Here is a 26,935-nt window from a genome sequence, read left to right as displayed (position 1 = left end):
CTGGTGGAGAACACTACAGAATAATCAGAGATCTATATATTTTATGTGGTAGTAGAATTCATGTTTGGAACTCTACTTTTGTAATCTAGTTGTCCAGTTTGTTAGGAAGTGGGCAGAATACATCCTCTAAGTAGATATTCTTAACCATAAGAGTTTTAAGAAGCATAGCAATTTTAAAAAACTAATTAGTAGAAGGTTGGAGTATCTAGTTCATGATTAAAAATCATTCTTTAGGAAGGAAGGAGAAATTATGCTTTTATCACTACCTGATTAAGAGTAATCAGTAAAGAAAATATTGTAATGTATTGATTTATAATATGCATAAAATAATGTAGAACATTCAAGAGGTTTTTTTTCTTTAAATATTTTTACAATTCAGAGTTTCTGTCATATACTTTCCTCTTTTTCCTCAGTTTCCATTCCTGACTTTGACCCTCTCTAGATTTTCAGGTTAACTTCCTTGTTGCTCTCTCAAGTCAAAGCCCAGTCCTATTTCTTGACTTGAATCCGATAACCCTGATCTGTTCCTACCTCCAGTTCTCTACTTTCCTTCCATATCTCACCTAGTTCCTAGTACCCTGCTTTGATTCTGTTTCATTCTTTGTGCTATGTTTAATGAATAACCCTAATTCCTTTCCCCATAATTTCTTGTTTTCTGTGTCCACTAAATTAAGTTGTTTTTTTTTATACATAATGCATCAAGTGGGAGATATAAGAAAAGAGAATCAATTTCTCTTCAGGGACCTTATCCCATGTGTTTAAGACTATGGTTTTCATTTAAATATATGTTCTTAGAACCTCCAAACAATAATAATTTACTGTAGTTGGTATTCAAAGATAACACAATGTACATTCATTTTTGCTTGACTTTGGAGGAAGATAAGAGATAAAACCTTTTGGACTTACAAGTGAACCTAGACAGTAATGGCAGCTCTTATGTGAGCTTCCTTCCTTATTATGAGAAAAATTTTCTCCCTTGCTTGAGTCTTCACATAAACTTCGCATAGCTTCTGATTTACTAACAGATACATTCACAGTTCAAAGAGTAGAGTTGAAATAAGTGGTGGAATGAACTGATCAACCAGATATAATGTTGAGTTTATTTCCTAGCAAATAATGAAAGATCGGTGGATGAATGTTGGTCATGAAGAAGAAGAACTGAAGCCATATACTGAGCCTGAACCAGATTTCAATGACACAAAGAGAATAGGTAGGTATTACTAGTGTTCATGTTTTGGGCTAGAAATGTGACTACCTTAATACAATATCTGTCAAAATGGAGAAAATCTTAAGCTCTGAGCAGCTAATATTTATCTAATGCTCTCAAGTTTGCAAAGCACTTTATATAAATCATGTCATTTCACCCTCCCAACTAGCCTGTCAAGTGGGTTCACAAGGCTCAGGGACCTTCAGTGACTTGCCCATGTTAACCACAAGTAAGGATCAAAGGTGATATTTGAATGCTGGTCTCCACTGCTATTTACACTATACCACACTGATTATAAATACATTATAAATTGGAAGCATTTATTAATTATACAAATATTCAAATTTTTTATGAAAAAAATTTAAAAGTCAAATTTTGTTTTTTAGTTAAGAGGTTAAAATTACATTTTCCCTAATTATTTTAAGTTTATCTGCAGTCTCTTCTACATACATTAATCTTCATAAAGGCCACTGAAGACACAGAAGAACTTTAAAACAGTTTACATAAATCTACAGACATTTGCCATTTCTTCTGACTCTCCAACAGAGTAAGAAATAAGTGAATAATACTAGAGAAATATAGCATATATGTCAATGAAAACTTAAAAGGGGCAAATTTGAAAAAAATTCTGAGTTGAAGAATGCCTCTAGTTCTTCTTACATCCTCAACAGGGGCTGCTGCCAGCTGTTCCCTTTCCCTTGCCTTTTTGTCAGCTTTCCTCTTTACCCCAAGACCCTCAGAAATCCACTTCTCTGTGTTAGAGGAGTAATTCTCTTACTCCTTTCTTCTGGAAGTGGTAATTACTTCCTGTCTTACCATTGAAACATCTGACTGAAAAGTAGGGTTGAAACAAGAAGAGCATTCTAGAATGTTTGTCCACTATGTGGGAGAGATACAATAGAATTCAGGCCCTTCAGAGAAATGAAACACTTCTTCCCCACTTCAAACTTTTCCTGCAGATCAGGGAGCAGAAGTCAAGTGGCTAATAGTTGGAGGGCATGTATGTAAGTGTGTGTGGCCTGGGGAGACAAGGGAGACCAGCTTGGGAGTGGTTGGCAGTGATAAATGACCTGGAACCATGAGGATCATCTGAGTTTGGATAATCAAGAGTATCAAGTATATGCATACATATGTTCACTCAAAGGTTTAAAAATGTGTTCTAAGTACACATTGCAAGAATGGGAATTGTCAAATCTAGACTCTGTTGACATGTCCATTTTGTTTGTTTATAGACTATAACCTATTTACCAACTAACAGTAAGTTTATGGTTTTCTGAATTTTCTTTTCTGTAGACATTATGGTAACAATGGGTTTTTCAAGGGATGAAATAAATGTATCCTTAATAAATCAGAAATATGATGAAGTCATGGCTACTTATCTACTTCTGGGCAGAAAACCACCTGAAGTAAGTATTCCTTCCTGACTTTCTAAGTAATGTAAATAATTGCAGCTTACTGCATGTGACTACTAAATATAAGATGTCATCAACATCTTCTTTTTTGGGGGGGTAGAGGAGTAGAACTGTGAATAAATACCCCCCACAAAAAATATATCTATATATGCAAAATAAAATAAAAAGGATTATATGAGAAAGTGCTCATCTCTGATCATATCTGGCTTCGGTTTTTTTAATGCATATAATAAATTCAAGTTGTTACTTTACAAAGCTGGTTCACTTGTGTTTTCTTCTGACCTTCCTTTTGTTCTCTTCAGTAAATTTTCTCTGTTTTGGCACCACTGTCTGGTGAAGAGGGAAAAAGTAAAAGAAAAAAACAGAGTCCTTGTAACATATAGACAAGGTCAAGCAAAATGCATCCACACATATATCATGTCCAAAAGTGTAACTTAGTCTTCCAGAGTTTCCTGAGTTACTAGAGAGTTGTGTCTTACCCACAGTTACACAGCTGGAATGTATCAAAGACTGGACTTGAGCTAATATCTTCCTGGCTCCAATACCAGCCCTGTATCCACTGTATAATACTACCTCACCACTATAGTTTTTGAAATATCCAGAAATACCAAGTGCCTAAAATTCTAGTTTATGAGATTTTTTTTTTTGAAAAGAATTTAATTGATGCAAGGTAGAATGGTAAATTTGTAAGCCAACTTCATTCCTCTGGTTGATAGTGCTAATGAAGTTTGGATTAAATTTTTGCTGGTCATTTTTTATAACAAAAGGCCAACGTAACAATTCTTATGGAGAAAGGATAGTACCTAAATTTTGATAATGGAATGTATGTGTGAATGGGCCCCTGGGTGGCACAGGAGATAGAGTGCCAGCCCTGAAGTTAGGAAAATTCATATTCTTGAGTACAAATCTGACCTCAAACACTTATTAGCTATTTGACCCTGGGCAAGTCACTTAACTCTGTTTGCCTTCCTTAAATCATAATCAAAACAAGAATAATATGGCAGTTTTGTTCTAAGTGATAATGAATGCAAATTCAGTGATTATCTAATATGTTATACACAAAGAAAACTTTGAGTCCCTTAACCTTGCCTCTAAAATAAGCTAGAAAAGGAAATGGCAAACCAATTCAGTATCGTTGCCAAGAAAACCTCAAAAGGGGCAGTTAGACACAACTGGAATGACTGAACAACAATAATAATGCCTAAGTGTTAAAATACAAACCCAGGAAAAAGTAAGAGAGTAATTGAGACTCTGTTAAGTTAGTTTCAAGGAATACCATTCCTTCTCTTGAAGGAGAAGGATTAGGGGTAAAACTTGATACCCTGAAAATTCTGGGAATGGGCAGCTACTTGTCCAACAAAAAAATTTTTTTTGGTCTTTATTAATTTGTTTACTTTTAGTTTACAAGATTCATTACCTCAATTTCTTGAGTTTTAAATTTTCTCTCCCTCCCGCCTCACCCCCATGGTGGCATACAATCAAGCATAGTATCTGCAAATACTTTCATGTTAGGCATTAGTCAGGTTATAAAGAAGGATTGTAACAGATGGAATGAAGAATGGGAAAGAGGAAACAAAACCAAACAAGAAAACAAAAAAGGGCAGGTAGTTTGCTTCAATCTGGTTTCAATCTCAGTTCTTTTTCTGGATGTAAACATCTCTCTCCATCATTAGTCTTTTGGGTTTGACTTATGATTCTGGATTGCTGAGAAGAGTCCAGTTTATCAAAGTTGGTTGTCACCCATATGTTGTGTCTGTAATTGTGTACAAACTTCTCCTGGCTCTACTCTTCTCACTCAGCCTCAGTTCATATAAGCCTCTCCAGGTAAATATGAAGTCTATCTGCTCCTCGTTTCTTATTGCACAGTAGTATTCCATAACATGCATATACCACAACTTGTTCAGCCATTCCCCAATTGATGGGCACCCCCTTAATTTCCAATTCTTTGCTACCACAAAAAGAGATTGAAAGGAATCAAATTAGGCAAAGAAGAGACCAAGCTATCACTCTTTGCAGATGATATCATGATATACTTAGAGAATCCTAGAAAATCAAATAAAAAACTACTTGATACAATAAATAAATTTGGCAAAGTTGAAGGATATAAAATAAACCCACATAAATCCTCTGCATTCCTATATACTTCTAAGGAAATTCAACAGCAAGAGATAAAAAGAGAAAACCCATTTAAAGTTACTGTAGACATTATAAAATATTTGAGCATCTACCTGCCAAAACAAACCCAAGACCTATATGAACACAATTACAGAACCCTTTTCACACAAATAAAGTCAGATCTAACTAATTGGAAAGACATCAATTGCTTGTGGCTGGGTTGAGCTAATGTAATAAAAATGACAATTGTACTTAAATTAAATTATATATTTAGTGCCATACCAATCAGTTTACCAAAAAACTACCATATAGAGCTAGAAAAAAATAGTAACAAAATTCATTTGGAAGAACAACAGGTCCAGAATATCCAGGGAATTAATGAAAAGAAATGCTAGGGAAGGTGGACTAGCTATACCAGATTTTAATCTGTACTGTAAAGCAGCAGTCCTCAAAACTACCTGGTATTGGCTGAGGAATAGAGTAGTGGATCAATGGAACAGATTCGGTACACGAGACTCAGCAGTCAATGACTATAGTAATCTACTATTTGATAAATCCAAAGACCCCAGTTTTTGGGATAAGAACTCACTGTTTGACAAAAACTGCTGGGAAAACTGGAATATAGTATTGCAGAAACTGGGCATAGACCATTATCTAACATCATATACCAAAATCTAGTCTAAATGGGTGCATGATCTAGGTATAAAGTCTGATACTGTAAGCATTCTGGGAAAGTAAGGAATAGTTTGCCTGTCAGATTTGTGGAGAGGGGAAGACTTTATGACCAAACAAGAATTAGAGGGCATTATAAAATGCAATATGGATAATTTTGATTACATTAAATTGAAAAGCATCTATACAAATAAAGCCAATGTAATCAGGATTAAGAGGGAAGTGGATAATTGGGAAAGAATTTTTGCAAGCTATGTCACTGATAAAGGACTCACTTCTAAAATATACTGAGAATTGAGTCAAATCTATAAGAATACAAGTCATTCCCCAATTGATAAATGGTCAAAGGATATGAACAGGCAGTTTACAGAGGAAGAAATTAAAGATACTTATAAGCTATGAAAAAATGCTCTAAATCACTATTGATTAGAGAAATGCAAATCAAAACAACTCTGAGGTACTACATCTCACCAGTCAGATTGCCTAAGATGACAAAACAGGAAAATGACAAATGCTGGAGAGGATGTGGACAAATTGGAACACTAATGCATTGCTGGTGGAGTTGTGAACTGATCCAACCATTCTGGAAAGCAATCTAGAATTATGCCCAAAGGGCTATAAATAATTTCATACCCTTTGACCCAGCAATACCACTTCTAGGGTTGTATTTCAAGGAGATCATAGAAGTGGGAAAAAGACCCATATGTACAAAAATATTTGTAGCAACAAAAAAATTTTAATGGTGCCTGCTTTTATGGTAAAGTACTATAGAATAGCTTGTTAACATGGGCTCTGTAATGACTATATTGACTTCTCAGTTACACAACAACTAGCCAATCAGAAACACTCCTAAAGCCCAAAACTGCTTGACATACCAGTGATCTCTAGTAAACTCTAGTCAAATTTGGAGATACCTGTAGCAGCCAGAAATCACAGAACTTGCTTTGACCAGTTCAAGGGCAACCTTAAACAGCACCTGCAGACTCAAGACAGTGCTTGGGACTCTCTAAATATCCTGCTACCTAGCTTATTGCATCTACAGATATCTTTTACTTTTATCCTCATCTTTGCCACCCCCTCCTGAAAGCCTCTAGAAACTCTTATCATCTCACTCATTTTCCACTCCTCTATGAGCAGCTGAGAAATCTCTCTCTCTCCTCCACCCCCCTCCTCCCTTGCAAGTTTTCTTTGGCAAGCTCTTCTAAGACAATAAATGTTTTTATCATCAGGGATCTGTTGTATTTAGGGTTCCTCTTTTTGGGCCTGGGGTCTTCCTTTACCGATCTTTAAAATATCAGATTAATAAAGCAATTGTACACATGACTACTTTTAGATCTTTTTAAAAATCTTAATTGTCCTTTCTTTTATGCTTCTAGTTCGAAGGAAGTGAATCTTTGTCCAGTGGTAACTTGTGTCAGCGATCTCGACCCAGCAGTGACCTAAACAACAGTTCTATGCAATCTCCTGCTCATCTCAAGGTCCAGAGGAGTATATCAGCAAATCAGAAACAGAGGCGTTTCAGTGATCATGGTGGGAAGCATTTTCAGACAAGTACTATATTATGCAAAGTCAGCACGCAAGCATTAATTATTCAGGAAGGATTCACTAAGTGCTTGCTGTATGCCAGGGACTGGGAACACAAAGAAAAGCTAGGCACAATCCTTGCCCTCAGGGAGTTCTTTCTAATGGGGGAGACACCATGCAAATAACTAAGTGCATGCAGATCGTATGCAGTGTGAGTGCCTAGGAGAAACAACATGTGAACAATTATTTACAAGTGATGTACGTAGAATAAATTGGAGGTAAACAAGAAGATGCTCTAGCATTAAGAGGGATTTGGAAAGGTTTCTACTTTGCTGTAATTTTAAATAAGCCAAAAAATCTAGGATGCATGGAGAAAAAGTGGGATGGGAGACAGCCAATGAAAATACCCAGAGTCAAGAGATAGAATACCTTGTTCTAGGATCAGCAAGGAGGCCAGCAATACTGGAGTGCAGAGTACTTGGGGTGGGGTGTAAGGAAGGAGGGGGTCAGTTATGGAGAGCCAAACAGGGGATTTTATATTTGATCCTGGAGATTATAGGGAGCCCCTGAAGTTGGTTGAATAGGAATGTGATCCTGTATGGTCAGACTTGTGCTTTAGGAAGATCAGCTTTACAGCTAGCCAAGTGGAAGATGGAACAAGGTGGGGAGAGGCTTGAGGCAGGGAGATCTACACACAGGCTATTGCAGTAATCCATGCATGAGGGGACAAAAGCCTGCACCAGCATGGTTACAATGACAAAGGAGAGAAGAAGGCATACGGGGGAGATGTTATCTCCTTATGGTGTTGTGAAGGTAGAAATGACAGGACTTGGCTACTGCTTGGATATGGTGAGTGAGAAAGAGTGAGAAATTGTCATCTGGATTACAAGCCTGAGTGACTAGGAAGTGATGGTGCCTTCCACAGAAATAAGGAAGTTGGGAAGAAAGATAACGAGTTCACTGTCAGCACTTCCAGAGGGAGGGGCTGCTGTCTCTTTGCTGGCACCATGCCTGCCCTCAGACTCCTCATGAAGCCTAAAATCATCAAGAAGAGGACCAAGAAGTTCATCTGCCACCAGTCTGACAGATATGTCAAGATCAAGAGAAACTGGAGTAAACCAAGAGGCATTGACAACAGGGTGCAAAGGCGATTCAAGGACCAGAACTTGATGTCCAGTATTGGTTATGGAAGCAATAAGAAGACAAAACACATGCTGCCAAGTGGATTCAGGAAGTTTTTGGTGCACAATGTCAGAGAGCTAGAAGTGCTCCTGATGTGCAATAAATCTTTTTTTTTTTTCTTATTTATGACTCACCATTTTCTTTATTTGTACAAAATAGTGAATAATCATACCCTGGCTGGGAAAAAAGGGAGTTTTAGCTTTAAACAAGTCCTTCTGTTCTGAAGCATCTATTTTGAAGGCTTGGGACCAGCAGCTTTAGCCCCAGCATCTTTGGGTTTGTATTCGGCAGACTTAGCAGCCTTAGAATCAGACTTGGCTGCCTTGGGATCGGACTTGGCAGCCTTGGAATCAGACTTGGCGACCTTGGGGTCAGACTTGGTGGCCTTAGCATCAGATTTGGTGGCCTTGGGGCCAGATTTGGTAGCCTTGGGATCTGACTTACTGACCTTGGCGGCAGACTTGGCAGCCTTGGGGTCAGTGGGCTTGGTAGACTTGGGGTCAGTGGTTCTGGCAACCTTAGAGTCAGGCTTTGTGATCCTGGAGCCTGGACGTTTGATGCCGATCCTAGGACCTGGACGCTTGGCAGCCATCTTGTGGCCAGCACGCCGGGCGCTGGTCTTGGGGATCTTGTGCCTGAGGAGCTTGGCTTTGGAGGCCTTGGTGCTCAGGGCCTTGATGGCCTCTGCTTGGGCCTTGATGGCTTTGGCATTGTTGGCCTGCAACTTCTTCAGCCCCTTCTTATTGTGTTTCTTGGCAAAGCACATGTTTCTAAGAAACTTGGGGTCAACCCCTTTCAGAGACTCATATCTCTGTGACCTAGGTTTCTTGATGCCATTTCTGTGCCATTTTCGTGATTGGTTGTGAGTGGTATGGTTCTTAGACTTAGCCATCTTTACACCGCAGCCTGCGCTAACAGGCACTCCACCGACTGGAAGAGGCCAAAGGAAGAGAGCTGTGCAATAAATCTTAATTGTGCTGAGATTGCTCACAACGTTTCCTCTAAGAATCGGAAAGTTATTGTTGAGAGAGCAGCTCAGCTAACCATCAAGATCACCAATCCAAACGCTAGACTGAGGAGTGAAGAAAATGAGTAAAAAGCTTTGCACATTTTTATTTGTGTTAAATAAACCCGTAAACTACTAAAAAAAGAAAGAATGAGTTCAGTTTTGTACATGTGCCTAAGATCTATGACACATCCAGTTTGATAAAGAGAATAATATGAAAATTTCTTCTATCAGTATGTATCAATGTATGTGTATTTATACACAGGATTAAGTAATATAGAATGTTTAAGCTTAGTTAAGTAGATCTAGGAATTATCAACATAGAGATGATAATTGAATCTATGGGAGCTGATGAGGTCACCAAGTGAAATAGCATTGAGAAAAGGAGACGACAGAATTTTGGGGGATACACAATTGGTGGAAGTGAACTGGATGAATATCCAAGGAGACCAAGGAGTAGCAGTAGTAGTAGTGAGGAGTAGTCAGTCAGTTTGGAGTAGAACCAGGCTAGAGCAATGTCACAAAATATCATAAAATATCCAGAAGAGAGTGATCAACAGTGTCCAAGACTGAAGAGAGGTCAAGAAGGATGAAGATTATGAAAAGGTCATTAGATTTGACAATTAAGAGATCATTGATAACTTTGAAAGAGCAATGTCAGTTGAATCACTATGAGGTCAGAGGCTAAACTGCAGAGGGTTTAGGAAGCTGGTAAGAGGAGAAATGAATGGGTCTGGCACAGACTACTTTCTTCAGGAGTTTACAAAAGAGGGGAGAGATGTAGGGTGATCAATAGTAGAATGAAATGAAAAGATGGGGGAGACATGAGTGTGTTTTTAGGTATCAGGGAAGCAGCTAGCAGACAAGGAAAGATTGAAGATTAGTGAAAGAATGGGGATACTAGAGGAAACAATCTCTTTAAGAAAACAGCATAGTCTCAAAAAAAAAAAAGAAAATGGCATAGAATGGGCTCACCTGTGAGTGTAGAAGCGTTTGCCTTGGCGAGGAGAATGGTACCCTCTTCATGTAGGACAGATATGAAGGAGGTAGTGAAGAAAGACATGAGTAATGTGGGATGATGAGGAAAGAAGAGGAATCTCTCATCAAATGACATCAATTTTTCTAGTGAAGTATGAGGCAAAATCCTTAGCTGAGAGGGTTGTGGTAAGGGTCCAGTTGAAATTATGTAATCTAAGTTTGTAATGAATCTGTTCAGCACAGTTTTGCGATTTTTCCCTAGTTCTGTTCATCAGTGTTTAAATAGGAACAAAGGAGGTGAATGGCGATAGTAAGCCAAGGTTTGGATTTGGCAGGGAGTAGTTGTGACAAGATGAGGGGGCAGGGCACTCAGGAGCAGAAAGATAGTGTTGGACTAATTCACCAAGAAGTCTGTATGCAGAAGGGAATTGAGGTGAGTAGCTTTGAAATGAACTGAGGAGAGAGGGTGAGAAATAGCATTAGTCATCACAAGGGAGAGCAGAAGATTGAATGATTAAAAAACAAAATAAAACATGGTCAGATACTAGGATTTTAGAGTTCATGTGCTTAGAAACTGTAACACTTGTGGGTAAATAGCAAGGTCTGTGTGTAGCTGAGGTGAAGTGGTAGAATACATCATGGGGATTGAGGAACTGGGAAGTTAGAGTGTTTGGCAGAGTAGCAATATGTATGCTATAGAGGCAGCTAGGTGGCACAGTGAGTAGAGTGCTGGCCCTGGAGTCAGGAGGACCTGAGTTCAGATGTGGCCTCAGACGCTTAACAGAAAAAAAAAAAAACAAAAAACTAGCTGTGTGACCTTGGGCAAATTACTTAACCCCAATCGCCCTCCAAAATAGCAATCAATCAATAAATAAATGAAAACCCAACAATATGTATGTTATAGTTTCCTAGTTAGAGGACAGGAGGAGTTGGGGTGGAGAGAAAGACTGAGAGTCAAACTAAACTCATTCAGGACAGAAGGAAGGAAATATCCTTGGAGTTAGCAGATAACATGTACCAGAATCTTGATTGGATATTGATATTGATTGGAACCTCAAAGGAGAGGTTACTCAGTGATGGCAAATTAGAAAGTAGGAATGGAGAACAAGGAGTGTTCCAACTCCTCCGCCACAACCTCTGAATTGGGAGTAAATTAAAATACGGCCAATATTGGAAAGAGTGATTGGGGATGCAGTGTCATCATGAGGGAACCAGGTCTCATTGAGACAGAAGATGGAAAGAAAAAAGGTTTGAGGTGAAAGCAAATTTGTTAATTATGGAGTGGGCATTCCATAGTCAAAGGGGCAGGGTTTGTGACATTCTTTTTAAAAATTGAAGATCCACCTGTTTATGTGCCTATTTGTTCCTCATCTTCTTGAATTACTGATTTATTGTGTCAAAAATGGTAGATAACTTATCTGTCTTTTTGCCAAGTTTTTTTTTTTTTCAAAAGGGCAGTCATATTTGGTTCAAATTTCAGCATAAAATTTTTTGCTAAGGTCTAAAGAGAATTTCTAAGGTCAAAAAAAAATCAAGTTTAATTTTTTGAATTGAAAAAATGAGTAATTTTCAGTTGATGATGATATGTTTTATTTTACAGTTGGTCCGTCAATTCCTGCTGCTGTGTCATACACCAAAAGGGCTCAGGCAAACAGTGCGGAAAGTGAGCAAAAAGAGGAGTGGGACAAAGATGTATCTCATAAACTGGGCAGCACTATAGTTGGATCCAAAGCAGAGATGACAGCAAGTCCTCTTGTAGGACCCGAAAGAAAAAAATCTTCTACTATGCCAAGTGTTCGTATATATTATTGCATGTAGAAGTATATTGTGATCATGGTTTAAAATTTAGAACATCTTTTATTTTTAAATAACAGAGTATATATGTGTTTATTTGATCTCATTTATAAACTTTAGAAGTTTTAGAAAGGATAAAGTTATATATCCTGAAGAGCTTTTAATTCAGTTCAGCCAATACATGTTTAAATCCTACTCCATGTAGGATACTGCAGAGAATATCACTAATCATGAACAACATGGTTTTTGCACTTTGGGAGTTAATCCTCTAGTAGGGACATAATTTTGTTTTGTTTTGAACAAGCTTGTGACTTCAGTAGCATAGGGTATACATAGTGAGGAAGTTTCTTCACCCAATAAAGATCAGAACTTGCTTTGCACCTTAAAGTCTCAGAGAGTTACCTGGGACACTGTGAATGGTCACATGACTTGGCCAGGGTCGTATAGCAAGTGTTATCAGAGACAGGACCTGAACCCAGGCCTTTGAGACTCTTAAGGCCATGTCTGAATCCATAATGCCATTTATACACAAATACTAACACACTAGACAGTAAAAGTGTCATAATGGATGTACAGAGTAGGAAAGTGGAAAGAGAAGTAGTCTTTCTCAGGAGGCCTGGGCTCACGTTTCAGCTCTGCCACATACTGGCCTTGGTGTTTACTAAGTGTAAGTAGCATAGGTGAGGAAATCATTAAACAGCTTCCTCACAGGGATATTAGTACTTGCACTACCTATTTCACAGGACTGGTGTTAGAAAGTACTTTATAGGGGTGGGTAAGTGGCGCAATGAGTAGAGCACTGGCCCTGCGATCAGGAGGACCCGAGTTCAAATCTGGCCTCAGACACAACACTTACTAGCTATGTGACCTTAGGCAAGTCACTTAACCCCAATTGCCCTATCTTTCCCCCTCCAAAAAAGCAAAAAAAAAAAAAAGACTTTATAATCCTTAAAGTGTTATATAAATAAGAGCTGTCATTATTACTACAAAGTGCTATAGGGGCTTGTAGAAGAAAGAACACATTTGTTCAGGGAGGTCATAAGAAGTTTCATGAAGGAGGTAGCCTTTGAGATGAGCATTAATTGATAGGACTTCCACAGGCAGAGGCTTTTTTTTTGCCATGTATATAGTAGACAGAAGATAGAGCATGAGCAAAGGTACAGAACATGTATAGGACACCGTAAATAGTGAAAACTCAAGTGTAGAGGATACATGACAGGAGAGTAATGGGATAGAATACAAGGAAGGTGAGTTGGAGTGATAGCACAGAGATACTTTGGATGTCTTGCTAAAAAAGAAGTTTAGATCTTTTTAGGAGACAGGAATCTTTCAAAGGTTTTTGAGCAGATAAATGACACGATTAGAGCTATGTCATAAGAAAATAACTCTGGCAGTGGCATAGAGGTTGGATTGGAACAGAAAGTGAGTGGAGTTGAAGTCAATATAGAGGGCCTGAGCTAAGGAGATGGCACTGGAGACGGAATGAAGGAAACAGATGTGAGTCACACTCACGATAGAGTTGAGGTGAGGGACTAGTTTAAAAAAAGGAAGTTGCCCCAAGGTTCTTAACATGGAATATCAGGAGATTTCAGGGTGACTTCACAGGCTCTCAGAGTTGGAAGGGGAGGCCAGCCATCCCAGTTTGTATGTACTATCAGGCAGGTTTATCCCTGCTGCACCTGAGGTGTTGGCAGAATACTCAGGAGAAGATAATAGAGATGCAGGTCTGTGAGTCAAGAAAGAGGGTGAGATTATTAGAGAGTGATTTGGAAGGCATCTGTGAGGAAAGCGAGAAGAGAAGAGACCCAGGGACAGATTCGTGAATATATACATTGAGAGAGCTAGATGAAAAAGAATTGGAACTGGTAGCCAGAGAACAAAAGGGAGGAACCAGTCAGTCAGGAAGCATTTATTAAGCACCTGCTCTGTGCCAGGCACTGTGCTACGGGCTGAGGAGCTCACAGTCTAATGGAAAGACTGCATGCAAACAAATTTGTACAAGCAAACTATACACAGGATAAGTAGAAAGTGAGCAACAGAGGAAAGACCTTAAAATTAAGAGGGATTGAGACTGACTTCATGTAGAAGATGGGATTTTAACTGGCATCTGAAGTCAGGGCAGAGAGGAGGGAGAGCATTCCAGGGATGGGAACAGCAAGAGAAAGTACTGTGGAGGCAGCTAGGTGGTATAGTGAGTAGAGCATCGGCCCTGGAGTCAGGAGGACCTGAGTTAAAATCCAACCTCAGACACTCGACACACTTATTAGCCATGTGACCTTGGGCAAGTCACTTAACCCCAATTGCCCTGCCTTTCCCCCCCAAAAAAAAGACCAAAAAGAGAGAAAGTACTGAGAACGAAGAGACAAGAGTATCTTATTTCTTGTTCATGGAACAGCAAGGATGCCAATGTCACTGGCTGAAAGAGTATGTAGGGATGAGGATTAAGAAGCAGGGGAGGAAGGGAGATTAAGAAGAGCCTTGAATGCCAAACAGGATTTTATAATTGATCCTGGAGGGGATAGAGAACCACTGGAGTTTTTTTAAGTGGGAACTGGGAGCAGAGTGACATGATTAGATATATGCTTCAGGAAAATCACTTTGGTGGCTTAATAGAGGATAGATTGTAATGAGGACAAACTTGAGGCAGGCACACCCACCTGCAGGCTATTGCAATAATCTGGGAGGACCTACACCAGAGTGGTGGCTGTCAGAAATGAGGAGGGGGAGTATATGAAAGAGCAATTGCAAAGGTGAAATCAATAGGTCTTAGCAACAGATTGGATAGGCAAAAGAGACGGTAAAAAAAAAAATAGGTGTTCAGGTTGATGCCTATCTAGGTTGAGTCTACTTGATTTGGATGATGATGTCCTCTTTAGCAGTGGGGAAATTTTGAAGGGGGGATGGTTTAGGGAGAAATATAAATAAGTTTAATTTGGGACATATTGAGTTAAATATGTCTGCTAGACCTTCCACTTCACGATATCTGAAAGACAGTTGGAGATGAGAGCTGTAGGTTAGTAGAGAGGTTAGGGTTAGGTAAGTAGATGTGAAAATCATGAGCATAGAGAGGATAATTCAATTTGTGATGAGATCACCAAGTAGTGTAGAAGACCCAGGACAGAGCGCTGAAGATCACTTATGGCATATGGGTTTGACTTGGATGAAGACCCAGTGAAGTAGACTTAAGAGTGGTTAAATTAATAGAAGAACCATGAGAGAATGGGGTCATGAAAAGCTAGAGAGAAGAAAGTATCAAGAAGAGAGTGATCAATAGTGTCAAGGTCTGCAGAGAGGTTAAGAAGGATGAGGACTGAGAAAAGGTCATTGAATTTGGCATTTAAGAGGATCATTGGTAACTTTGTTTATTTTTGGAGGGGGAAAAGCAAGGGTTAAGTGACTTGCCCAAGGTCACCCAGCTAGTAAGTGTCAGGTGTCTGAGGCTGGATTTGAACTCAGGGCCTCCTGACTCCAGGGCCAGTGCTCTAATTCACTGCACCACCTAGCTGCTCCTAGATCATTGGTAACTTTGGAGTAGAAAGCTTTGAAGAGAAGCAAGACTATAGTTATGGAACCCCAAGGGAAGAGAAAGTTTTAAGAAGAAAGGAGCAGTCAGCAAGTCATATGCTCCAGAAAGGTTAAAGAGAGTGAGGCCTCAGAATAGGCAGTAAGATTTGATAATTAGATGGTAGTTAATCTCTTCTGGAGAGCACTTTCAGTAGAGCAATAAAAGACAAGGTTTTTAGGGATTTAAGAATGGATGGATGATTAAGAAATAGAAGTAGCCCAAAAAATTATTTAAAAAGAAAAAAATTTTGGAGTAAAAAAATTATTTCAAGCTTTCTAGCATGGATGATTAGAATAGTGGTGGATCCTGTTAATAAGAACAGGGAAACCAGAAGGGGAGGCAAGTTTTTCAGGTAAGTTCCCAGCATCTCTGAGTTAGGAGGAAAGCTCAGAAGCTACTGAGTCCAGTTTGCATGTCTTGGACAATTTTTTCCATGTTGAGTTTGAGGTGTTGGTGGGAAAAATAGGACTTGTCTAGCAAAGAATTGGAAGTGCAGATCTGGATCTCAGTTAAAGAGAAAGATTTGAAAGGCACCTGGAAAGGAAAGGAAAGGAAAGGAGTTTTTGTTTGTTTAAAAAGGGTAACAGTTGCTACATATTTTTTTTTGGAGGGGAGAAGGCAGGGCAATTGGGGTTAAACGTGACTTGCCCAAGGTCACACAGCTAGTAAGTGTATCAAGTGTCTGAAGCTAGATTTGAACTCAGGTCCTCCTGACTCCAGGGTCGGTGCTCTATTCTCTGTGCCATCTAGCTGCCCCTAGTTACTACATTTTTGTATGAAGAATTTTTGAAATGCTGTTGGAGTGGGCTTTATTGAGAATAATTGATGGAGCAAGATTTCAGAAGAGGTAGGAATGGGATGGGATCATGAGACCATTTGGACTCATTTCCATGGCAAGGCAGGGAGATAGTTGTCATGGACTGCTCGGTATCTGGCACTAAACATGGTGGGAGATGTGTACAAGAAATGACCAGACCATATGGGTAGTTGAAGGAAGAACTATGAACTCCATTTATTGATTCTTAGGACAAGGTTTTTATAGAGGAAATGAGACAAAGGAAGGAGACTCAAGTTTTCTTATGATTACTTTGTCTTATATCCTGAAAGTAGCACAGAATAGATAATTTGATAAGGATTTGTTATCTAGGAGACTAAAGTCTTGGGGTAGAGCTTTTAATCTCAAAAATCAAACAACATCCTTTTAAGTATAATTCATATCAAAGAATTCAGGAGCAAGCTTAACAAAAAAGCTGCGTCTCAAAGAGCTCTTATTTAGAGTACACTGTTAAGATTTTTATCTGAGTCCTGGATCAGGCCTCCTTGGCTCCCCACAGATACTTTTCCCTTTGAGACAGAGATATAAAGAGAGAGTGGATAATGGTATATTGAAAGTTTGAGATAGAGAAGAGAAAAGTTGTAAGAATTCACAGTAGATGATGACCACAGTCTTTTCAGTAAAGTAAGTGATGAGGTTATCCAATTCAGTAAATTTTTAATTACTTACTTTGCATAAATCATTGGGGTAGAAATAAAGTTAGAGGGTCAAAAAGAGTGAAAGAGGTGGGAGGTGATAAGTCATCAGCAAGAGATACCAGAAAGGGTACCCGGCTGACAGCATTAATATGTAGTGAAATTAGGCAGAGCCATGAGCGTTTTATGAAAAAATGCATAGTTTAAAAGTTGGAGGAAAAATTTAATGTTGTAATCTTGATAATAATGCTTAAATGTGTGTAGTCAGTTAAAATTCACTGTCCTGGTTTTTCCATTAATAATAACATTTATTTGATTGGGTTTTGGTACCTTCAGGAATTTTGCAAAAATAGTGTTACCTAAACATTAACATAGTTGTTATTAACTTATAACAAAATAATAACTAGATTATTCTCATCATACATGAAAACTATGAAGCTATGAAAATGGTATTAGGATACCATTTTTTTACATAAGAAGGGAAAAAGCAGCTTTCAACTCATCAGGTATAGAAAAACTACTGTAAGAATAGATGAATATAATTAATATAGTCTTTCAACTGACTTGCAAATTGTTCCTATTATATAACTACAGGTGCTTAGTACTTTTTTCTTGAAATATATCAACAAACATGAATATTTTTCTATATAAAACCAAAAAAAGGTTGGATATGAAACAATGAATCTATTTTGTGCAGCTTTTTTTTTTTAAGATGTGGGGCTTAGCAAATTAAAGAGTATTTGGGAAATACTAGGCAAAGTATCATATTTATTACCTGAATATCAGCCAGAATACCTGCCTACCTGTACTCACAGCACCATAGAAATGAATTGGGCCCCGCCCTATGTATCCAACTTTATTTCCAACTGCTCACTAATACCAGACCTACACTTTTCACCCTGATTAGTGTCCTATAAACAGACCAGGTGTAGCACTACTTCTCTGCTTTGTGTTGTCCCCATTTCCTGAAATACCCTTCTCTCTTCCTTCAGCTATTACAGATCCTATCCCATCCCATATCCATTATACCATGCTGAAGTACTTAGACTATCCTTGATTTCTTCTCTCTGCTCTTAAAACATGTTGGAGGACGAAACAAAAAACATGAAACACTTTATAAACCTTAAAAATACCTTGTAATTATCAGCTATTATCTATAAACTATTTTTAGTCTAGGGCTAAATTTTATCAGTGTGGAGATATAGAAGGGAAGGTGGCTGGTGGCACAGTGGATAGAGTGCTGGACCTGTAGTCAGGAAGACCTGAGTTCAAATCCAACCTCACATACTAGCTGTGTGACCCTGGACAAGTCACTGTTATCTGCCTCAGTTTCTTCAACTGTAAAATGAAGTTAATCCATTCTAATCCAAATACCATTTATTAAGGACCTGCAAGATGAAGACACTAGGCTGGATGTTGGCATTAGTCATTCAGTTAGTAAACATTTATTAGGCACCACCTGTATGCCAGGCGTTCTACCAAGTGCTAGAGATGCAAAACAAACAACAGTCAAAAGTCAGCACTGTTCTCAAAGAATTCACAATCTAATAGGAAAAAATAACACATAAAAAGAAACTGGGAGGAGGAACAGGAGGAAAGGAAAGAGTTTAATTCCCTTGACTGGATGGAAAATGATGAGGTGGCTGCCCTGGGCTCCCTGATTAAATGGAGTCTCTGAGAGGAGCTCTTCTGGTATTCTCCTGCTCCAGAAAGAGGTACACTGAGAAGGGGTCAGATTTAGAGTAGATGTGATCTTGCAGGAATAAGATTTTCTGGAACCAGTCATGTCCAGGAGAGTAGCCATGTGGGAAACAAGGGTGTTAGAATGACTAAAAGAAAAGCAGGCCCTATTAAAGGAACTTATGTTGTAATGAGGAAGAAGGACGGAGCAGCATTGAATGCAGGCTGTAAGCAGGAAAGTATCTGCATAATGATTTGAGGAATAAGGAGAAAAAGCACTGACAACTCGGAGATCAGAAACCCTTCCCATGAACTAAACTGTGAAGGAAGTTAGTGATTTGAAGAGGAAGAGAACATGTTCCAAGCATTGGAAATAGCCTGTACCAAGGCAAAGAAGCTAGAAAAGAAATGCCAAGTTTGGGCAGCCGTGAGTAAGCCATTTTGATTGGAACATAGAGTATTTGCAAGGGATGGATGTGCTGTAAACTAAGAAAGGCTAATAGGTAGAAACCAGAAAGTGAGAGGCTTTAAATGCCAAACTGAGGAGTTACTAATTAATCAGTAGTTATTTGGGGCACTGTGCTAAGCCCTAGGGATGGAAATAAAAAGCAAGACAGTCCTTGCCTTCAAGATGCTTACAGATTAATGGGGGAAGACACACAAAAAGAAGGTGAAAAGTGGGGTGAGGGGAAGATCGTAGAGAGGGAGAATGCACCTGTCATGGGGGCAGGATAGAGAATCCAAAGAAGTCCAAAAGCAGTGTAGCTGGTGGGAAATAGGGAGAAGATTGTGCTGGATCTCCACTTTAAATGGAGACCCTAGAGCCCATGGCTCTGTCCTCTAGTCAGAGGGTCCAATCGGAAGGGCAGAGAGTATAGATGAAATGTGAGTCAGAAGGCTTAATTCAGTCAGGCAGGATAATAAGATTTTCCACTCATTGAGAGTTTCTTTGAGGAAAGAAAACATGATGAAATCTAAGGGCAATGTAGTTGGAGGGAAATGGAGAGTAGATTGTGTTGGACTCCCACCTTAAATAGAGGCCCTGTAGCCCATTGCTTTGCCTTCCAGTCAGACAGTTTGGTCACAGGTAAAGAAGGTGTGGATGAGATACTTTAATACTTTAGCTTAGATAAAATATCCTAAACATTGAATGTTTTCTACTAGAGGTCATAGGAAGCCAGAGAAAGTTCTTGAATATGGCACACTGTACATGGTCCAATTCATGTTTTAGAAAGATTAATTTGGCAGCTCAGTGGAGACTAGATTGAGGGGAAAGTTTGGAAGTTGGCCATCCATTTTGGAGTTTGTTGTAGTGGTCCAAGTAAGAGATGATGAATACCTGAGCTAGAGTGATAACTACATGAAGAGAGAGAAAGGGGGCCAATATGAAACATGGTGGGCATATAGAATCAACAAGGTGTTATTAACTGGCTTTGTGGGGTGAAGGAGTCAAGGATAACTCCAAGGGTAGAAATCTGAGTAACTGGAAAGATGATGGTGTCCTCCACAGAAATAGGGCAAGTTTAAAGGAAGGATGTTTAGGTAGGGAAGATAATTTCATTTTGGACATGTTTGAGTTAGATTCCTATGGAATATTCACTCAGCTGGTGTTTTCTAACAGGAAGTTGGTGATAAAGGACTGAAGTTTAAGGAAGCAGCTGGGACTGGATATATAGATACAGGAGTTCTGTGTAAAGATGATCATTGCAGCCAGAAGTAATGATGAGGTTGTGGAGAGAGAAGAGAAGGCTCATGGTAGAACCTTTTGGTATACCTGTGGTTAGGTGACAGTATATAAATCTAGCAAGATAGGAGAACTAGGGGGCGGCCAGGTAGCACAGCGAGTAAGAGCACCGGCTCCAGTGTCGGGATGACCTGGGGATCAAATCCAGGCTCAGATACTCAGTACCACACCCAGAAATAACTGGCCGTGTAGCCTTGAGCAAGTTACTTAACCCCAATTGCTTTAAAAAAAAAAAAAAGATAGGAGAACTAGGAAAAAGAAGTGTCATGAAAATACAAAGCGAAGGGGATGGCCAACACAAACTGTGTCATACTGCAGAGGTTAAGAAGAGGACATGGGATTCGGCAGTTAATACATTGTTGGTAACTTTGGAAAAGACCCTACCAGGTTCTTATCTATTGTTTTTATCTCTCCCTCAGAGACAAACATAAATAGTTGATGTTTTGGAGATTAAGTAAAGTGTTAAGCTGAAGCAGTGTGGAAGTAGGCGCTGAATTTGGGTTCAGGAAAACTTGGATCCAAATCCCACCTCTCACTTTTGCTCACTGTGTAACCATAGGCAGGTCACTTAACTTATCTGAATCTCAATTTCCTCATCTATAAGATGGGAATAATATACCTATAATATTTATTACACAAAGTTGTGAGGTTCAAATGTGATCGTGATTGTAAGGCCCTAGCAAATTTTAAAGCAGTAATAGTAAAATGCCAGTTTTTAATTAAATCACTTTTGTTTAACAGTATTTTGAAAGATAAACAGATGTCTAGCATAGTGCCTGAGAGGAGTGATCCTTTCTAATTATAATTTTTTATATTACTGTGGAATATTTCCAAAACTTAAGTATATGAAGACTATTGACAAGAGATTCCTAAATTTTTTGTGTGTTGTGGACCCTTTTAGCCATCTGGTGAAGCCTGTAGATCAGAGGTGGGGAACCTGTGGTCTCAAGGTCACATGTGACCTTCTAGGTCCTTGGATATGACCTTTTGACTGAGTCCAAGTTTTGCAGAACAATTCCTTTTATTGAGGGGATTTACTTTGGGAAGTTTAGATTCAGTCAAAGAGCTGCACTTGAGGACCTTAGAGGGCTACATGTGGCCTTGAGACTTCAAGTTCTCCCCCCTTCTGTAGACCCTTTCTTAGAATTATGTTTTTAAGTTCGTAAAGTAAAATACATATGATTACAAAGAAAACCAATTAATATTGAAATACACTTGTTATCAGAATATTTTTTAAGAGGAGGTTCATGGACCCCATTTTAAGAACTATTGATACTACTAATAAGTACATTTCTTGAATGTTAATCAGGTTTAAATAAAATGACAAATGTAAAAAAAAAAAGTGTATGTATAGCACATAAGCAAATTTTTAACCCGTCCAAGACACTCAGTTTCTAATACATTTAATGCCTTTTTTGTTTTACAAGGAATTTTTTATACAAAATATTAATGAAACCCTTACATCAAAAGGTCTGTAATGTTTTCCAGACTTGAGCATTGGAACAAATGTGTTCAACTGCTCTCGACTCTAATCTACGGGGAAAAAATTTGACAGGATAATAGAAAATCATAGACAACCAACTTTTAGCTCCCATTCCCTATGACAGGTTTCCTCCTATGCTGATAAAGCAAGATAATTTGACCCATATACTTTAATTCAAAATATTTCAAACAAATATACAGATCTCTTTGCTTATTGGCATTATACTGTATTTAATAAGGACATAAACATTATATTGGAAAATTTTATGGACTTAAAATTGCCTGTTTCATAAATAATGGGGAGAAGTTAGGTTAATTTGCTACATTTTTGACAGTTGATGGCAGTTAGAAATTATTTAAATTGCTTAATATTTCTTTTTTTTTTTTTTAAGCAATAGGGGTTAAGTAACTTGCTCAAGGTTACACGGCCAATTATTTCTGGGTGTGGTGCTGAGTATCTGAGCCCGGATTTTATCCAGGTCATCCCATCACTGGAGCCGGTGCTCTTACTTGCTGAGCCACCTGGCCGCCCCTGCTTAATATTTCTTTTTTTTTTAATATATTTTTTTTAATGCTTTATTAACTTCTGATTTACATCGTTCGTTTCCGCCAGATTTTGAGTTACAAATTTTCTCCCCGTTTTTCCCCCACCCATCCCCCCAAAACAGCAGTCCCACAGGATATCCCCACCTCTGATCTGCTCTCTCCCATATTTTCTCCCATACCCGTTTCAACTTTTCCAGTAGGGCATGGTGGATCTCTATATTTCCCAATTATATGTAAAACAATATTGATGATCCTGCTTAATATTTCTTAAAAATGTGTCAGTACTTGAAAGTTCATAAAGAAAGCAGTTTGCTTGCAATAGCCCTATAGTGTAACTTTCCTAGCCTTCTGATTAATCCTGTACTTTAATATTCATTTCATCTACACTGTATATAGTATTTCTAAATTCCAAAATAGAAATTCTTTCTCACAGAATCACATTGAAAGCTTCTTAACAAATTGAGTCTTTTTTTTTTTATTTGGGGGAGGGGGAAAGGGGCTGCATGCAAGGTAGGACAGTTGGGGTTAAGTGATTGACTAGTTTTTTGTGTTGTGTCCAAGGCTGTATTTGAACTCAGGTCCTGCTGACTCCAGGGCTGGTGCTCTACTCACTGTGCCACCTAGCCTCCCCAAGCCTTTTTTTTTTTTTTAAGCAGAAACAGTTTCACTCATTGGGAAAGTGTTTTATTATACCAGTAAAAGGTTCTGAAGTTGTGATAGATTTTTTTCCAACTAAATATTAGGAAAAGAAGGTTATAAAAAGGAAAAGTATACTAGCAAACCCTGGATTTTTATTATATAGCTCCAGACTCCAAGGGAGCAACTTACATAAGCACTCAGGGCTTTTACCACCTTGTGAGTAGCAAAATCTTAAGCTTTTTCCAAGTTGTTACATGGAAAACTGTATTGCTCTGATGTATCTCCTCTTTTTAGGAAAGGTATAGGAGAAGGTCACAAGAGGCTTCCATCTTCCAACCTATCTTTTCAGTTTCTTCTTACTTCCACTTATACCAAACAAGTTCAGACAAATTTTTTCAGTCCCCTCTCTTACATTAAAATAATAGATCTTTCCATAAAATTAAAATAATGAATCTCTCCACGATACAATTTAGAATTGTGTAGCCCTTGTTTATCATGGGTCACATATATCTAAATTTAATGTGAAAACTTCCCTTTATAAATTTAGCATATTTTCATTTATTTTCTATTCAGTTTACTTTTTACACTTGTGATGTAGTTAGTCCCAGAAGTTATTCCTTTTAGGTGAATGTACTGTTGAGACCCACTCAATTTTGTTTCTATTGACCTTGTGTATTTTTTGATGTCCTGATTGATTATAGTCATAATATGACCAATATGATAGAAAATAAATTTTGTAGTTCTTATATTTAAACATTGATTTTAAGTTGACTGTATTATTCTAATGTGCAGTAAAAACATGTTTAATGCTAAGAGAATTAAATGTTTTCATTAGTTCAATTTTCTAATTAACTGGAGATTAAGTAGAAAATCTTGTTTAAAAAAAGGATTTCTAAACTATATTAGCACTCTTTTCGAAAGGTCTTTATAAGTATGTTATAGTAAGTATACTTAAATCCTCCTTTAATAACTGAGAATTTTGAAGTGCAATAAGGTCATGATTATGAAAACTGTTTTTCATTATATTGTACTCTAGAGTTAATAGGAGGATGGGGGTTGTACCATGTACCAAAGGTGGCTTATAGAAGGTTTGGGGTAGCATGACATCTAGGATTGGGAATTGTACAAAGAAACCTATGTGGGTGTACACGTGGAAAAGTATACTAGCAAACCCTGGCAAATGTGGCAGAAAGAGGCCTGCCTGCTAGTCACCCCAGAACCTCAGCCTGCCTATCTGTAATTGATTTGTTTCACTGTCATGAGGATGAGGCTTAGGATCAAGATATCTCTCATCAGATGTTGATGAACTTTGTGAAACATGTACTCATAGGAGCCACCTCCCTCGGAAACTGACTTACCCAACAATTCTGTTCACCCACAAAGACTTTCAGAGGAAGTTGTGATTGATAGGTAATAGCCATGTGGTAAGGGAGAATTATTGACACAGCATACCCCATTTACCCATACTTTGAAAAATTGCTAATCCCTGGTGTAGGAGATTAGTATGAATTTAAGTGACACCAAGGTAAACTCTAGAATTTGCTTTTTTGACCTAGACCCTAATATGAATCTGTTCTCTTATCAATTCCTTTTTTACTCCTAAAAGCTAAAGGAAAAACAAATCAAATAAATCAGATTGAGAGTTCTGGTTCATTAAAAGTTTAGTGTACATTTTTCAATATAATTTGCAGCTTATATATTATCTGAGTTTCCCAAAATTTATTTGAAATTGAAAAATTAAATCTTTCTTATAGAACAATGTTTTTCCTGGAAGTGGTATGACCAGAAGGAACACATATGTTTGTGAAAGGACTACAGATCGCTATTCTGCAATACAGAATGGGAAAGACAGCAGGTAAGAGTGATTTGAGTTGTAGAGTACCATAGCAAATGTGATATTGAACCAGATCAGTTCTATTCCTAGAACTCTCTGAGTAGCATTCTGTGACATGGCATAAGAATTAGAAGAGATAAATAGTGGGTGGACTGAGAGTCTATAGACCAAGCATTGCGAAAAGCTATAGAACAAATAGAAATTGAGGATTAATTTAAATTGGTTGACTGAAGTCTGTGATAGAGAGGGAAGCTCGATGTGGTAGATTTGTGTACAGGGGTCAGTGATGCTGAGTCAGACAGTCACAGAAGTGGTAAGTCATTTCCGTGGTCATAGAATCATAGATTTAGAGCTGGTAGAGACCTTTGAGATAATCTAATCCAACCCTCTCAATTTTAAAATTGAGGAATCTGGGTCCTAGAGAAAGGACATTTCTTGTCCAAGGTCACACATAATCACATTTAGTATATCTCCCCCTCCCCCAACTATGCAGCATCTCTGGCTATTTCTTTTGATTTTCCCTTCCTTCCACAGTAATCATTTCCCTTCTGTATTCTATCCATTTTTTTCTCTTCCATTATTTTGTAGTTCAACTCTTCTTTCTTGCTCATACTTATTCTCCTTTCTCATTCCTTCCTTAATCCCATTTTTCTCTCTCTTTCTGTTTTCCCTTCCCAAAACTTGTTTACAGTCATCCTTTTCTAAGTTTTAAGTGTAAGATTTGTCAGAAGGTAAAAAAAGTAAAATGTTAAATCAATTTATTATCCATTTTTCCCAAGACACTGCTGCTTCCATGTTAGAAAGAACACAATCCTTATGGGAAGCTTAGAGACAATATTTCATCTCCTTAAAAAAAAAAAAGAGAGAGATTTTTAATTTTTAATTTTAGTTTTTGCTTTTTGGAGGGGGAGGCCAGGGCAATTGGGGTTAAGTGGCTTGCCCAAGGTCACATGGCTAATAAGTGTTAAGTGTCTGAGGCCGGATTTGAACATGGGGCCTCTTGACTCTGGGGCCAGTGTTCACTATGCCACCTAGCCGCCCTGAGATTTTTTTTTTAATAGAAAATCAGACAAAGCATAGTAAATAGCTTTTAGGCCCTAAAACCTGTGCCACTTCTTATTGCTTATTTAAAATGCTGATTTTGTGAATAAAATCTTAAATAATTATTTCTCTGTTATATCTCAAATCACATTATAGAATGACCATAATTTGAATGATGTTGTTTTTCTTTCTTTTCTTTGTTGAATGAGAATGAAAGAACTTTTAACCTTTTAATGAGTACAAATGCTAAGGGTTTATGTACATAAAAGTTGACCTAAAATCAGTATTTCAGCTGCTAATTCTTGCCCCCAACATTAGTAAAACAGTAACTTCTTTTAGTTAATTAGGTATAATTAGCAGTAGTTTTGAAATCCAACTGCTGTTTGGTTGTTTTAAATAATTAGGCATAATTAAAGGTAATTTTAAAATTCAACTACTGGAGTGGATTTTGTTTGTGTTATGCTTTTTTTTGGGGGGGGGGTCACATAAGTTATAGAAAACAGTTTTATGCACTAGAAGAGCATTGCAGTCAGAATCAGAAGAACCGTATCAACACCTGTCACCACTTGGTGACTTTATTTCAACTCTCGAGATCTCAGTTTCCTGATCTATAAGATGGCATAAGGGATCCCTAAGGTTCCTTCCAGCAGTGAAATTATAAAATTCTATGAACACTTATCAGTGCAGGTTAAAAGGATCATTAGGAGGGGAGGCTAGGTGGCACAGTGACTAAAGCACTGGCCCTGGAGTCAAGAGAACCTGAGTTCAAATCCGGCCTCATACACTTAACATTTACTAGCCGTGTGACCTTGGGCAACTCACTTAACCCCAAGTGCCCAGCCTTCCCTCCTCCAAAAAGGAAAAAAAAATGGATCATTAGGCCACATCTAATAAATTCTATTTATTCTTCTGCCATTGACTTAACAGCACTTCATTTTCCATATTTCAATTTCTTTTTCTACTAACTGGAGATAAAATATATTGTGAACTCCTTGAAACCTAGAACAGCGTCCTCTGTATCTTTTTTATTCCCCTTTCTCTAAC

At 38.1% G+C, this 26,935-nt stretch overlaps 1 protein-coding gene and 1 pseudogene across 5 annotated transcripts in view; one reads left to right on the top strand and one right to left on the bottom strand.

Annotated features, from left to right (window-relative positions):
• Positions 1–26,935, top strand: part of MARK1 (microtubule affinity regulating kinase 1) — a 166,563-nt gene that overhangs the window by 123,341 nt on the left and 16,287 nt on the right. For all 5 annotated transcript variants that reach the window (XM_069066002.1, XM_069065999.1, XM_069066001.1 and 2 more), the window contains 5 exons: positions 1,111–1,210; positions 2,501–2,613; positions 6,783–6,936; positions 11,697–11,890; positions 24,771–24,871. In XM_069066002.1, the coding sequence (XP_068922103.1) occupies positions 1,111–1,210; positions 2,501–2,613; positions 6,783–6,936; positions 11,697–11,890; positions 24,771–24,871 (662 nt within the window). The remainder of the gene's footprint in view (positions 1–1,110; positions 1,211–2,500; positions 2,614–6,782; positions 6,937–11,696; positions 11,891–24,770; positions 24,872–26,935) is intronic.
• On the bottom strand, positions 6,954–10,791 carry LOC138144632 (large ribosomal subunit protein eL29 pseudogene; annotated as a pseudogene).

The sequence above is a fragment of the Petaurus breviceps genome, unplaced genomic scaffold, assembly GCF_028583685.1.
Source record: "Petaurus breviceps papuanus isolate PSGF00001 unplaced genomic scaffold, PetGlider_PUasm1.0 90702, whole genome shotgun sequence".
Lineage (NCBI taxonomy): Eukaryota > Metazoa > Chordata > Mammalia > Diprotodontia > Petauridae > Petaurus > Petaurus breviceps.
Note: the sequence above shows the minus strand (reverse complement) of the source record. Positions and strands in the feature narration are given on the sequence as shown.